Source organism: Pygocentrus nattereri, chromosome 19 (assembly GCF_015220715.1).
Source record: "Pygocentrus nattereri isolate fPygNat1 chromosome 19, fPygNat1.pri, whole genome shotgun sequence".
In the NCBI taxonomy this organism is placed as follows: Eukaryota; Metazoa; Chordata; class Actinopteri; order Characiformes; family Serrasalmidae; genus Pygocentrus; species Pygocentrus nattereri.
The window spans coordinates 27077242-27090050 of NC_051229.1; the positions used below are offsets into that span (position 1 = coordinate 27077242).

Genomic DNA, 12809 nt, shown 5'->3' on the forward strand with positions numbered 1-12809 from the left:
TGTTGGAAACATTCCTCAGAGATTTTGGTTGGTTATTTGTGTTACTGTTGCCTTTCTATCATCTCGAACCAGTCTGCCCATTCTCCTCTGACCTCTCACATCAACAAGGCATTGTTTTCCACACAACTGCCGCTCACTGGATATTTTTTTCTTTTTCAGACCATTCTCTGTAAACCCTAGAGATGGTTGTGCGTGAAAATCTCAGTAGATCAGCAGTTTCTGAAATACTCAGACCAGCCCGTCTGGCACCAATAACCATCCCACGTTCAAAGTCACTTAGATCACCTTTCTTCCCCATTCTGATGCTCGGTCTGCACTTCAGCAAGTTGTCTTGACCACCTCTACATGCCTAAATGCATTGAGTTGCGGCCATGTGATTGGCTCATTAGCTATTTGTGTTGACATGGAATTGTACCTAATAAAGTGGCCGGTAAGTGTATATACACCCACGCACCACTGAGGAACAGGTTGAAAGCATGCATAGAAAGAGAAGGCCACACTGTGATTGCAGAACTACAAAGTCCACCTTCATGGCAAGCTGAAAAGAGACAAAAACTGTTTATACAAGCAGGAGTGCTTACAGTGACCAGTCAGTGTACATGTATTAATATGCACAGTTCAGAGACCACCCGTTCATTTATTTTTAAGTCAAAATAAGCCATCAATATTCTTCCACAACATACGTAATGTCCCTTTGAAGGGCACGTTTGTTAGGTTAGCCTAACACTGGGCTTAACGCAGGTCTCTTAAATTAGTTCACACAATGGTTCAACTGCCAGTAGAGTAACAGGCTGCAGGGTTTTAGCTTGTAAACCAATCTTTTCAGAAGACTCCACTAGAGGGCAGCAGTCACAAACAAAAGGCAAAATGGGTCGCAGTAGGAACCGACCGCCATTAATTACAACGCGAGATTAATATTTACACATACTCGTTTTAACTCCTACTTGAAAAAGTGCAAAGGAAAATGAGTCTGAGCAGACCACTGGTTTATCACAGATCCTTTATTTCAAAAACAAGGAAGAAAAAAAAAAAAAAAAATCCACATTCCTCAGGTAAAGTTCGGAAACAAAGTGAGAGAAGGAAAGAGGCAGAGTCTGGTACAGCTGCTGCAGCCCACTGAGGGCGGATTATACAGAAACATTCAGACGTGAGCCGAGCTTTTCTACAGCGGCACGCAGTCCCACAATCAGCTGCTGCGCTTATGTTTCAAAAAGGAGAGAGAACATTTATTCAAAAGGGACCTTATTCTTACTGTACTCAGTTGTAGCTGGGCCTTCAGTAAGAGTAGAGAAGTACAGGGGGATTAAATGTGGATAACCCATGGCACCCGAGCACGTTTGGGGGGGGGGGGGGGGGGGGGGGGTGTTAAAAGAAAAAGGTTTTGGAGGGGGGGGGGGGGGGGGGGGGGGGTTTGGTGGTACTGCAGCAACCATGATGTGGGTTGGCTGGTACTGATCGATGAGGTTCAAGATACGTCTGAAAAGAGAGACAGAACAATACAATTAATCAAAATAAATACAAAAAAAGGCTTCAAGTTAAAAACACACCCTCTTCCCCTTTAAACATGTCACCTGGGAAAAAAATTCTCAGATTATAATCTCACACCATGTGAGTGTTTAAAAGCATATAAACAAAGAATAACAGCAGAATCCCATAATGCATTCCATCAATGTGAATAGTTCTGTATAACCAACAGCTGTACACAGCTCAATGAATCACTTTTGATCATGTGACCTTCCAATTAAACAACTGACTCAGTTTGTATTACATCTGGTGCTTTTTATTTATAAAACCATAACATCTCAGTGAATCCTACTGAGTAAAGTAGGGCAAGGCTTATGCTACAGATACGCCCAAGCTTAAATGACTGGACTTCTCCTGAAGGCCTTAAAAGTTAAGGGGTTGGGATTTTGGGGGGTTATTTTGTTGAAGGACTGGCATGGCATGCATTTAAGAAGTTTTACTGAAGAGCTTGTATATGTACCATTACACATCAATATTCATTTCTACTTGTACTTCTGGACAACCAACTTAAGGGTCTGAAGCAATGCTTGATTATGCCACAGTCGCTACAGAAGGTGTTGAGACAAGTCTCAGACGAGCAGGCGTTTGAAACCCACAGCGGCTGCTGATGTGTCTGTGTAGGTATTGTGTAAACTGAGGATGGCACATAGGATAACGATCAAAAGTTATTCTCACTAAAGACTGCAATAAACCCACCTTCTGCTGAACTGTGGGGGGGGGGTTTTAAAACGACTCAATTTTCAAGCCTGAGGAATCTTGCTTTTCCAGTCTTTTACTTAGGAAGTCATCCATTCAAATAACCAGCCCCCGCCCTATAGTCTTGCATGTTTTACCATGTTCATCGTTATTTGATGTTAATACGAACAGGAAGGCAGAAAACAAGCTGTAGTTATGGGGAAGATTAAAATAGTGAAATACGTACAGCTAGCAGGCCTGGCCCCATACCGCCGCATGATCTGATCTTGTGTGAATTTCACAAACGACTCATATTGCTCTGAGAGTGAGAGAGTGAGAGAGTGAGAGTGAGAGTGAGAGTGAGAGTGAGAGAGAGAGAGAGAGAGAGAGAGAGAGAGAGAGAGAGAGAGAGAGAGAGAGAGAGAGAGAGAGAGAGAGAGAGAGAGAGAGAGAAAAAAAACACAAATTAAGACCTCAAAATCCCATCAGGCACGAAACATACTGTGGATCTAGGGCTGTATTACAGAAACTTCTTAAATCACCATGACTGCTTCAGTTAGGACAGAATTGAAGACAGAAGCAGTCTCCTCCCAACTCTAGATAAGAAAACAGGATTTCCACCATTCCCTTTTATTGCCTGTGTGTGTTAATGTTGTAAACTCAGCAGATAAAATTAGTGACAAGGACAGAATTTAACATGTGGCTGTTTATTAGTAAGTACAACACTAGCATGGTCAGTTAAAGGGATTGAGAAACAAACTATCAGAGCATCGCTGCTCTCCAAAAAGAATGACGCACAGCCACAATATTCAAGTTTATCGCAGCTGTCGCCTCACAGTGAGGAGGGCCTGGGTTAGATTCCCCAGCCAGGCGACTACGGTCCTCTCTGTGTGGAGTTTGCATGTTCTCCCTGTGTCAGCGTGGGTTTCATGCAGTCAGGCTACATTGCCCCCGTTTGTTTGTGTGTGTGTGTGAGATCGTGTATGTCTGTCTGCCCTGCGATGGACTGGCGACCTCTCCAGGGTGCCTTCTGCCCGGTGACCGCTGGGATAGGCTCCAGTGACCACAGTGTCACTGTCTGTTGTATACAACATTGACAAGGCCACAGAAGCCCTTTTTACCTGCCAGTTTTGTGTTCAGGATCTGCTCATACTCCTCACGGATTTTCTCTTCATGGTCTTTGAGGAGGCGCTCACACAGGTAGCCCACCTGCCGCAGCGTAAACATGGGCTGGTCCTTCTTCAATGACGAGGCACCTGGAAAGAATACACAGCACAAGCCTTGTTTGTATGACTGCCTTCTTCAATGATGAGTACAAGAAGCCAGACAAACTCTAGGCTAGGACCTGCATGCTGAAATGGGGTTTCTCTCGAGACCAAATTCATATTTTATTAGTAAAATACTATAGAACAAGAAAAATAAATAAACTTTGTCCACTTTTACTGGGCACTTTTCTTTCAATTACAATGCAACAGTATACCAGAATCCATGATTATCCTAGCTTGGTACATTACGACAGTGCTCTGATGTCGGTTGCTTTCATTATAACCATCACTGGTGCAGCAATAAGACATAACTAGTCACAAGTGCCAAAAAGGAGCATTTTATACACATCTAAGAACAAAAAAAAATAAATAAATAGTAGCTTTGAGCACAGCAATCCCAAGTCCCATCATGCATTAATGCTTTTCATGCGTGTCCATTAAAAAAATGACCACAGTGATAACACTGGAGCGCTTTGGAAGCAGCAGATCTAGCAGGGCAGAAATTTTCATGAATTGACTTGTGACAAAGGTGGCATTCCATGACCAATCCAGAGCTCTTCAATGCATCCCACCTCTACTGCCAGTGTTTGTCTATGGACATTGCTGAGAGGTGTATCAAATGAAATGCGGAGCTGTGCAATGAGTGCAGCTGAAACATCTGAACTTACCTTTGACCATACAATGACCATCACAGTGACCCATCATTACCATCCTGTGACCCAGTTTGAAAAATCCCACAAAACAGAAAGTACCAAGAGAACAAAGAAACACCATTGGGCTCTTCAGGAATCGTAACAAAATGGGGTCTATAAATTAACAGATCTATAAATAATAGATATTAAAAATATATTAAAAATAAATCTATAAATGTCATTTCATTTTATTTATTTATGTTCTGAGCAACACCACTTCAGTTAACATCTTCATTCTATGCACTTTCCGCTTTCCCTGAATTTATCCTTTGCCTACATTTATGTTTCGCTGTACTGCATTTCACTGTAAGTGCTTTCTAAAGGCCATTTAACTGTATTGTCCTTGTTGAGTCTTGTGGATGTTTATTAAATTTCCAATGGTTGCTCTGCGCAGATACTGGCACTTAAATGCAGCTTCAGGATCAATGCAGGACTTAACACACAAGTGACAAGCTGCAGTAAAAACATTAATGGCAAAATTTATGATGGCAGTATTTCATGGGAATATAATAGCAGTGATGTAGGTGTGTGTTTTTCTAGTATGCAACAACTAAGCCATCTAAAAACGTTAGTTACAAACTGTAACTACAAGAAACTAATTGGAGCCCTTTACCTGAACGGCTACAGCAAGACTTTTCGGTAATCCGTCATCTCCAAAAGTGTAGTTAGTTAATGGCAGTCCAGGTTGTTACTGAGGGAGTGAACATTAGAGAGAGATATACGGAGGGAACCACGGGTCTCTTGGGGATAATGACGGCTTGGTTTAGTGTGTAACAGCAGCTTACTAGCCGACTACTGTGTCCAGTTGCCCTGGGGTACCGTGAACTGATGCTTTAACAAGCCGAAAACAAACCCGGAGCAGCTGGTAGTGACAGTGCGAATGCATGAAAGATACTAAACTTCAGCAGAGTCCGACTCTTGCATATGTAAGCCCAACGATAGTGGGACGCACATAAGAGACAAACGACTTGAGAAATCCAGATGTGAAATATTTAGCATCGTTATTTCTGAGCCAAAGAAGTTGTTGCATGCTTACATATTTTTATTGTGCAAAATAATGTCTATCAAGTGTACTTCAGTTAAACATGTTAAACATGGTTCCTGCTAGGGGTGAAGGTGACAATGGAAGGGGTGCAGGATAATCAACTCTTAGAATCATTCATGTCCGCATTGCGATACATCTGAATCTATTAGCAAATGTCAAAAACTGATTTTTAAAATTTCTATTTATAAAATAACGTTGCCGGCATGCAAAAGGTGGAACTTTCAAGTGTGGAAGTGCAGCGCCCGGACAGTCCGGACCCTCTGCATTAAAAGCTAGGTTAGGTCAGGAGTCACAGCCCAAATGTTAAGAGCCATTTTGTCCTTTCCGCAAATTTCTGCCAGGACACTTTTTCCTCAAAAAAAAAAAAAAAAAAAAAAAAAAAAAAAAAAAAAAAAACAAAGTTGTGTGTGAAACATCTCTCAATGTTCGAGTGTTTTATGACGCTGAAGTCGCTTCTCATTCAAATTTTCCCACTCCACCTTAAATTCTGACAGAGGCGACGAATCTAAATGTGGCACCATTTAAGGTGGAATGAGAGATTTCGAAAGAGAAGCTGATTTCAGCTTCGCAACATTTAAGTGTATAACAGTCTCTCATTGCAGATTTGATGTACCAGGAAACCAAATAAGTCCATTTAGTCTCCAAATGTTCTTAAATTGCTTTGCCTTTTCATAGCTACTAGTCAGGCGAGACTGCACTGCTAGTCTGCACATCAGTTCTCAGTCATGGAGAACCAGGGCTTTCGCACCATGCTGCACATGTCTCATCAGTAAAAGAAAATTCTAGAAAAAAAGTCGAGGGGTTCCCACCCCTATTATTAATGACTTAAAAACAAAAACAAGAATCAAGAATTTTTTTGTAACTACATAAGAATAAGTGACAACTAAGAAATACAACATTTAAGTGGAGCACATGTGATTTGTAAAGACAACTGCATCAGCTGATACTCCTTTGCGCAATTTTTGAACATCATTTGAGGTGGTGAGGTGCTAAACTTCTTTCAGCAGACTTGCATACAAGGGTGTAGAGATGTAGGAATGTGAACGATGTCCAGTCAAGTGGGTTTTCTATTTTCAGAGCACTTTTACTTTAGTTTTACCAGAAAACATGTTTTTAAAAGTATTAATATCTAGTACTGTTCAGATTATTAACAGCTATGGAAAAACTGACCCGAGGGTGAGCTGGGAGAAGAGATAACGGGGCAGGGACTCGAACCCTCGGCAGTGCCACACGCCTCCGACTGGTTGAAGGCCCCCTCCAATTGCCGCCGCCTTTGGTAGCGGCTGTACTCCTGCCGGATATTTTGGAAGATCTGCTCTGTAGATTCAAGAACAAAAAACACAAAGGGGCAAAACTTGAAGGGCATGAACCAAAGACTCTTGAAAATAATCAATGTTAAATGTAACAAGGTTTCATTCCAAGCAATTTTGGACCATTTCTATTCAAGATAATCACAAAACGTTCAGAGAATTAAAAGGGCAACTTTTTATTTAAATAAATAAATAAAATAATGATTAAAAAAAAAATATCTGACAATATGCTATGCATACACAAGACTGTGTTAACATTTTATCAAGCTGGTATACTACAAAGTGTGTAGAGTAGCAACACCACTTTCAGCAAACCATCCAAGCAGAAGAAGGTGCAGAACAGAACAACAACAAGTTAACAGGAACAGACATTCACTGTAACTCAGACTCTGGCACACTACACTGATAATTAGTTAGATTATGTATTAATCACTATGTATTCATATTCCAGTGCTTTACCACAACCAAACCACAACAAAGGGATATGGTCAAAAAGGAGTGAGTAATATGGATCCTGTTTGATCCATCCAAAATAACTGCAAATATTCCTCTTCAGTTACATGCTAGTCATCTACTGTAATAATTTATACAGACTGTATATTTAACAGATGCCTAAACGTGAATGAAACCTGAAGATATTCAAGACATTTTATTTGCTATAACACTCACCACTGCACACTGTTTGAAAAACCTGGTTGGCCCTCATGAGTGACACGGCAGGAAACGCACTGGTTTATTTACATTTATAAAATACTCTCCGGCCGTCTGCCAGAATATATTACTTCACTGATATCTGTAAATAATGGTGTTTATCAGACTCGATCCAGCGGCTGGATCACATGCCAGGTACCAAGGGTTTTTACTGAACTGGGGAAATCTGCTTTTAGTTACAGCACCAGTGAGCTGGTGGTACAGGACACACTAAAGCTCAGCTCACTGGGTCACTCAGTCACTTTACACTTCCGCTCTCTAACCACCTCCACTCTGCTTGACACTGTTTTACCCGATTTTTTTTTTAACCGTTTTTGTTATTTTCATTATTTTATTATCTATGTTATTTTATCCATTTATTCTTATTTTAATTACCGTTTTATTAATTTGTCATTTTAATACTTTTTTATTATTATTAATTAAATTAATTATTTTAATTATTCTTAATGTTTCACCTATTATACTTACCTGATTTGAGTCTTCATTTATTAAATTTATTTTCATCATCTGATAAGTTCTTACACATTATCAGTCCACTTACTCGGTACTAACTAAATTTGATTGCTAGTGCAGTTCTAATCCAAACTCACCAAACAGCTTGTTGACCACAATCCATCCTCTTTACAGACCATTACCAGACAAATTTCTATGACCAGCATGAACTGCGTTTGACTACCAAAGTCTTTTGCCTGGGTTCGTGGTTAAAGTAGCCTATTTATGCCAATTGAATCTGAGGATGTAACGAAATCAGGAACTTTCATGTCTAGACAAACTAGGCTAAGTGTCATTTTCTTTAAAGAAACATGACTGCTTTTTTTGATGAGCCATAAATGGCAGTCTTAAGTGAACCTGTCTGATATCACAATTTTATCATTTAAAAACAAGTCTACGCACCTCATATTCCTCGAGTAACCTAAAAAGCTTAGAGAATGAGACTAAGTGGCTAGATTAGTTGCCTGTCGGACAACCACACTGTACCACACCGTACCCAAGCTCAACTATTGTCCCAAATTACAATTCTGTTGTCCTTTGCTGAAACTGAAAACCTTCACATGGCTGACATTGTTACTCTGCAGCACCAGAACATTCGCTAGCAAGTTTTCAGCTAAAATCCATGACTGAAACCTCAAGATGGCATTAAATAAATTCACCCACTAGTCAAACAATCAAGTGCCAATATACTGTGTAACTAGTTTAACACAGTGGTTTTCTAGCCCACCTATGGCCAACGTTCACACCTTCATTCAAATTTCATTACTAACTGAGCACCGGAGCAGGCATTGCAATTATTTGCAGTGGGGTAAGACCATGGTCCAAACGCAAATGCTTAACAGCGGGATTTAGCATTAGTGACATGGTGCATAAACAATGATCTGTCATTCAATGTAAATACAGTCAAATCATATGCTAAGCACAGCATTATCCATATGGATTTAAGTATTAATATAAATGCTTAGAAGCAGGTCAACAAGAGCAGCATGAGAAGCTCAAGGCCCCTACACATCTGCATCGAAACAGTATCCAAGCTGAAACTGGAAGCTGCATTAGGAGCACCTCTACATTCCCAGACTGAAGGCATAAAAAGAGATAATGGGACACTCCAATCCAGAGCTACAGTCTCTAGAAATGAATGTCCCATTCCCAAGAACACAGTTAATCAGTGGGCCCAAAGGAAATGATCTATATAGTGACAAGTAAGGCTGCGACAAACGAAAGACAGCATTATGGAAACATGTTTACTTCAAAGTAAATGCAGTCCATCCGATTGCAATACACTACAGGAAGTGTAGGGGTGATATGGTTTCTATTGTTGGGTTGCACCATAAAACGGAATCACTTGACAGACGGCATTTTGAATGCTGTTGGCATTGTGACAGACCAAAGGGACACAAAACCACATAAGAAACAAGGGATCAATTAATATATTATATATAGAGCTGATAAAACTATTGTCTCTAATAGCATGCAATTTTCATGTCAGGAATGCCTCAGTGCCAGTAAGCTGTGGAGCTCATAACTATCCATTATACGCCAAAACTAAGCAGGTTGAAAGCAATGGATTTAATGAATTAAGGAGGGAATCCAGCTGCAACAGAGAGCGCCATTTTCTGTGTTCCCCGAATCAAACTTGTACACGGAAGCACAGATTAATTTCCTTAACTTGCTAAAGGATATACACATTTACTACATTCCACTTCCACCACCATGTCAAAAATGTGCATTTAATTACAAAGCAAGGGTGAAAAAAATAAGAAAAGAGCAACCACTGCCTCATAAAAGTGGAAAACAGTGCTTTAAAAGGTTATGAAGGGATTTAGGTATAAATCTATAGGCAGCAGTCAAACAGCTCCAACAGGCCTCAGTGAAAACATGTGATCATCTGTATTGATCTACTGGTCCCTAAGCCACAGGCCAGGGCTTCCCAAACGGGTGGGGTAGCTGCATTTCTGTGCAACGCAATCTCTCTAGTTAGGTTAGCCATCTCTAGTTAGCCACAAGCAGGACAATGAAACACAGGTCTATGAAAAAGATCACTGACCACAAAAGACGACACTTCGCGAACTTGCATGACGGAATTAAAACGCAGCCCTCAAAAGGATTTGCGAAATGACGTTAACATTAAATATTTCCAGCAAAATGACAACAGATTAAAAATCGCAGTCCAACAGCCCATCGTGCCTTTGCCGGTTAGAGACCATTTGTCTCTTTAATATTATATCGTACAACCCAGCACAAAAAAGGAACCAAAAAACAGTCGTCGTGAGGTTTAATGCGTAGAAACACTATCGATCAGGATAAAGCGGCACTGCCTTACTGTGTTTACATCTGGCTCTTAAAGTCCATAAAGACCGAAGCTTCACAACTCCGGGTTAATTCAACGGAACCAGCGACTGGGCAGCGTCAGGCTAACTAAATAACTAAGGAGTCAGCTGGCGTAGAACTGGCGAGGGCTTTCTAGCCCAGCATCGTTTTTATTTATTTATTTCACTCTCTTTTCGCATTTCCTGTTTGTTTTACCACATTTATGTAGTTTAACCATTTTCAGCCAGTTTTATTCTTCGCTTTTCATGGCGTTTTAGCCGTTTCTGACTAACCTGCACACCTCGACTGGGTTTGTTTTCCCCTTCACCGCTTTAAATGTCTCTCATTCGCAACGAGGCTAACAACAGTTAGCTTAGCTTAGCTTGTTTGGCTAATCGACATGAACCCGCACGTCGATTTAAAACGGCCACAAACAGAGCATGAACATAGTTAATAAGATCACTGACACAGTAGGTTATATCTGCCATCGACCAAACAACTTAAATTAGGCTGTAAATGACCAAAGTGTCCAAAGAGCTTCGTTGATAAATCTGGCGTAGCTTAGCACCCATGGCTAACGGAACCCATTTAGCTACTTAAGTTAACAACTCATCTGAATTTTTCCGTTTAGACGCTGAACAATAAAATATTTAGCAGTCATTAACCGTCATAGTTGGAATGTATATGTTAATACTACTACTGAGCAACACGATTAACACCTTAAGGCTCTGATGTCTTCCTCGTTTTCTGTAATAAACCCGTTTTTCTCTAAAATGGAGTCCATCTAGCTTTTAGTGGAGCCCCTTTCCCACTAACCACGGTCCCATTAGACTGATTTAGAAACCCATTGGGTTAACAAACACGATGAAATGAACATTTCAGCATTTCTGAAACACGAAAGTGACGAACGGAGCTGACTTACAGGGCGTTATCACACAATAACCACCCAAAATCTGCGCTCTATTGTGGCCAAACCTCAGGAAACGGGGGGCAAGAAGATCTTAGTTAGCTCCGCCGGCTAGCTGCCCCGGCCTCCTGCTAGAAACCTCGGTCTTCACACGAAAAGAACAACCCCGGAGTTGCTTAGTTACCTGGCGTTAACCTGTGCTCTCCTACAACGGGCTGAGGGGACGCGGGATTCGGTGGAGTCTCTGTAGGTGGTCGAAGGCTGCATCTCTGCGGGGACGGAGCGGCCGGACTCCCCGGCAGCGGGTTGCACCTTCTACGCTTCGGAGACTGAGGGCTGAGGAGGGCCTCAAACTCCATGGATCGTTTTAACGTAGCTCCACAGGCCATGATTACTGAGCGAATAAAAACGACAGCCAAACTGGGGCTATTAAAATTGCCCAAGCTTTCGATGAAATTAACGAAATTCCCGTTCTTTTACTCCCTTTCTCTCTCCGTATGATTTCTTTATTAGCTCACACTTAACCTCCCCCTTCTACTCACACCGGTTTGTATTTTCCAACTGCCAATCTCGAGTCAAAACGGCAAAACGTCACCATACCGGACTGTACCATGTAGCCCATATAGGGGGAGGCCGTATTCTTCATCGTGTTAACGATAGCAATAGGACTACAGCACGTTTTCTTACAGTTTATAGTTTCCCTGAGATATTATGTGTTATACATTCGCTGATATTGCTCACCTTTCGTCTCATTAATAGCTTCCATGATGCACGCTTAAGAGCTAAGAGCTTAATGCATCGTGGAAGCAGTTAATGAGACGAAAGGTGAGCAATATCAGTCTTTATTTTTTATATATAGAGCCTAGGCTTTCCCCACATTAAGAAACACTGCGGTCTAGTTTGTTTGAATCCAGTCATGTTTATTTTTGCTTCATAACCGTTTCTATATCACAGCAGCATTATTACATCAGTCATTTAAAAAGAATAAAACAAGGTAGTTTCTCAAGCTTTACACTTTTCTAATAGATAATAGTTGCTTAGTAGATGGGATTTCAGGCAGCCCCCACTCCAACCCTTGGCTTTCTTTGGAAATCTGGGTAAGACTGGAGTTACATACAACCACTCAGGTATGTGCCCAAGCTTCTATTTTCTAGTGGCAATTCATCATAACCTCTATCAGTTTTCTCATGATCTCCCATGATCAAGGACAGTAAAAAATTATGAATACATTAGACAGGAGGTGCAAATTTAATAACAAAAGCCTTTGCATTAAAGTCTGACAGGGACAAATAACAGTGTCTTTAAAAGAGATTTAAATGAAGATGGAGAACAGACATCCCAAATAAACTTCAGGAGAGTGTTCCAAAAAAAGAGGGAACTACTACACTAAATGATCAACCAACCATAATTAAAACCTTAGAACATAAATTAGGCCTAAATCATTCAGTCATATGGTATGGGATAGGACATATAAACGAAGAAGCTTGACCACAATCCATGTTGATCAGAATATCTATGTACATTATTTATGTACATTAAGAAGAATCTTTTACTGAACATGGAATGTTCATATAACCAGTGACGTCTCAGAAGGATAGGGGTGAAATATTCAGTCCTCATCTAATAGGTGAAGATTATTGCCGCGTCTGCTGAGGGCTTTCACAAGAGGGGCAAATAGAAGAACATTATAGCGGTCACAAATGCATGCAGAAGTGTTTCTACATCTGCTGTCTACATCGGCTCAGGGATGGTCAGAGACAAGCAATGTTGTGGAGATAGAAAAATGCTTCCCTAACCATTTAATTGATACAAATGTCGAAGGAGAGTGTGGGGTCAAAGAGTTGGTGGTGCAGTCTGCACAGAGCATTTGCTGACATC

General features: G+C 40.9%; 1 protein-coding gene across 1 annotated transcript; it reads right to left on the reverse strand.

Annotated features, from left to right (window-relative positions):
* Nucleotides 1-1387: 1387 nt before the first annotated feature.
* On the reverse strand, nucleotides 1388-11498 carry akirin1 (akirin 1). Its single transcript, XM_017720650.2, has 5 exons — nucleotides 11116-11498; nucleotides 6372-6518; nucleotides 3321-3455; nucleotides 2447-2518; nucleotides 1388-1476 (listed from the first exon to the last, which is right to left on the reverse strand). The coding sequence occupies exons 1-5, from the start codon at nucleotides 11318-11320 to the stop codon at nucleotides 1466-1468; spliced, it is 570 nt and encodes a 189-aa protein (XP_017576139.1). The 5' UTR covers nucleotides 11321-11498; the 3' UTR covers nucleotides 1388-1465.
* Between the last annotated feature and the right edge of the window lie 1311 nt (nucleotides 11499-12809).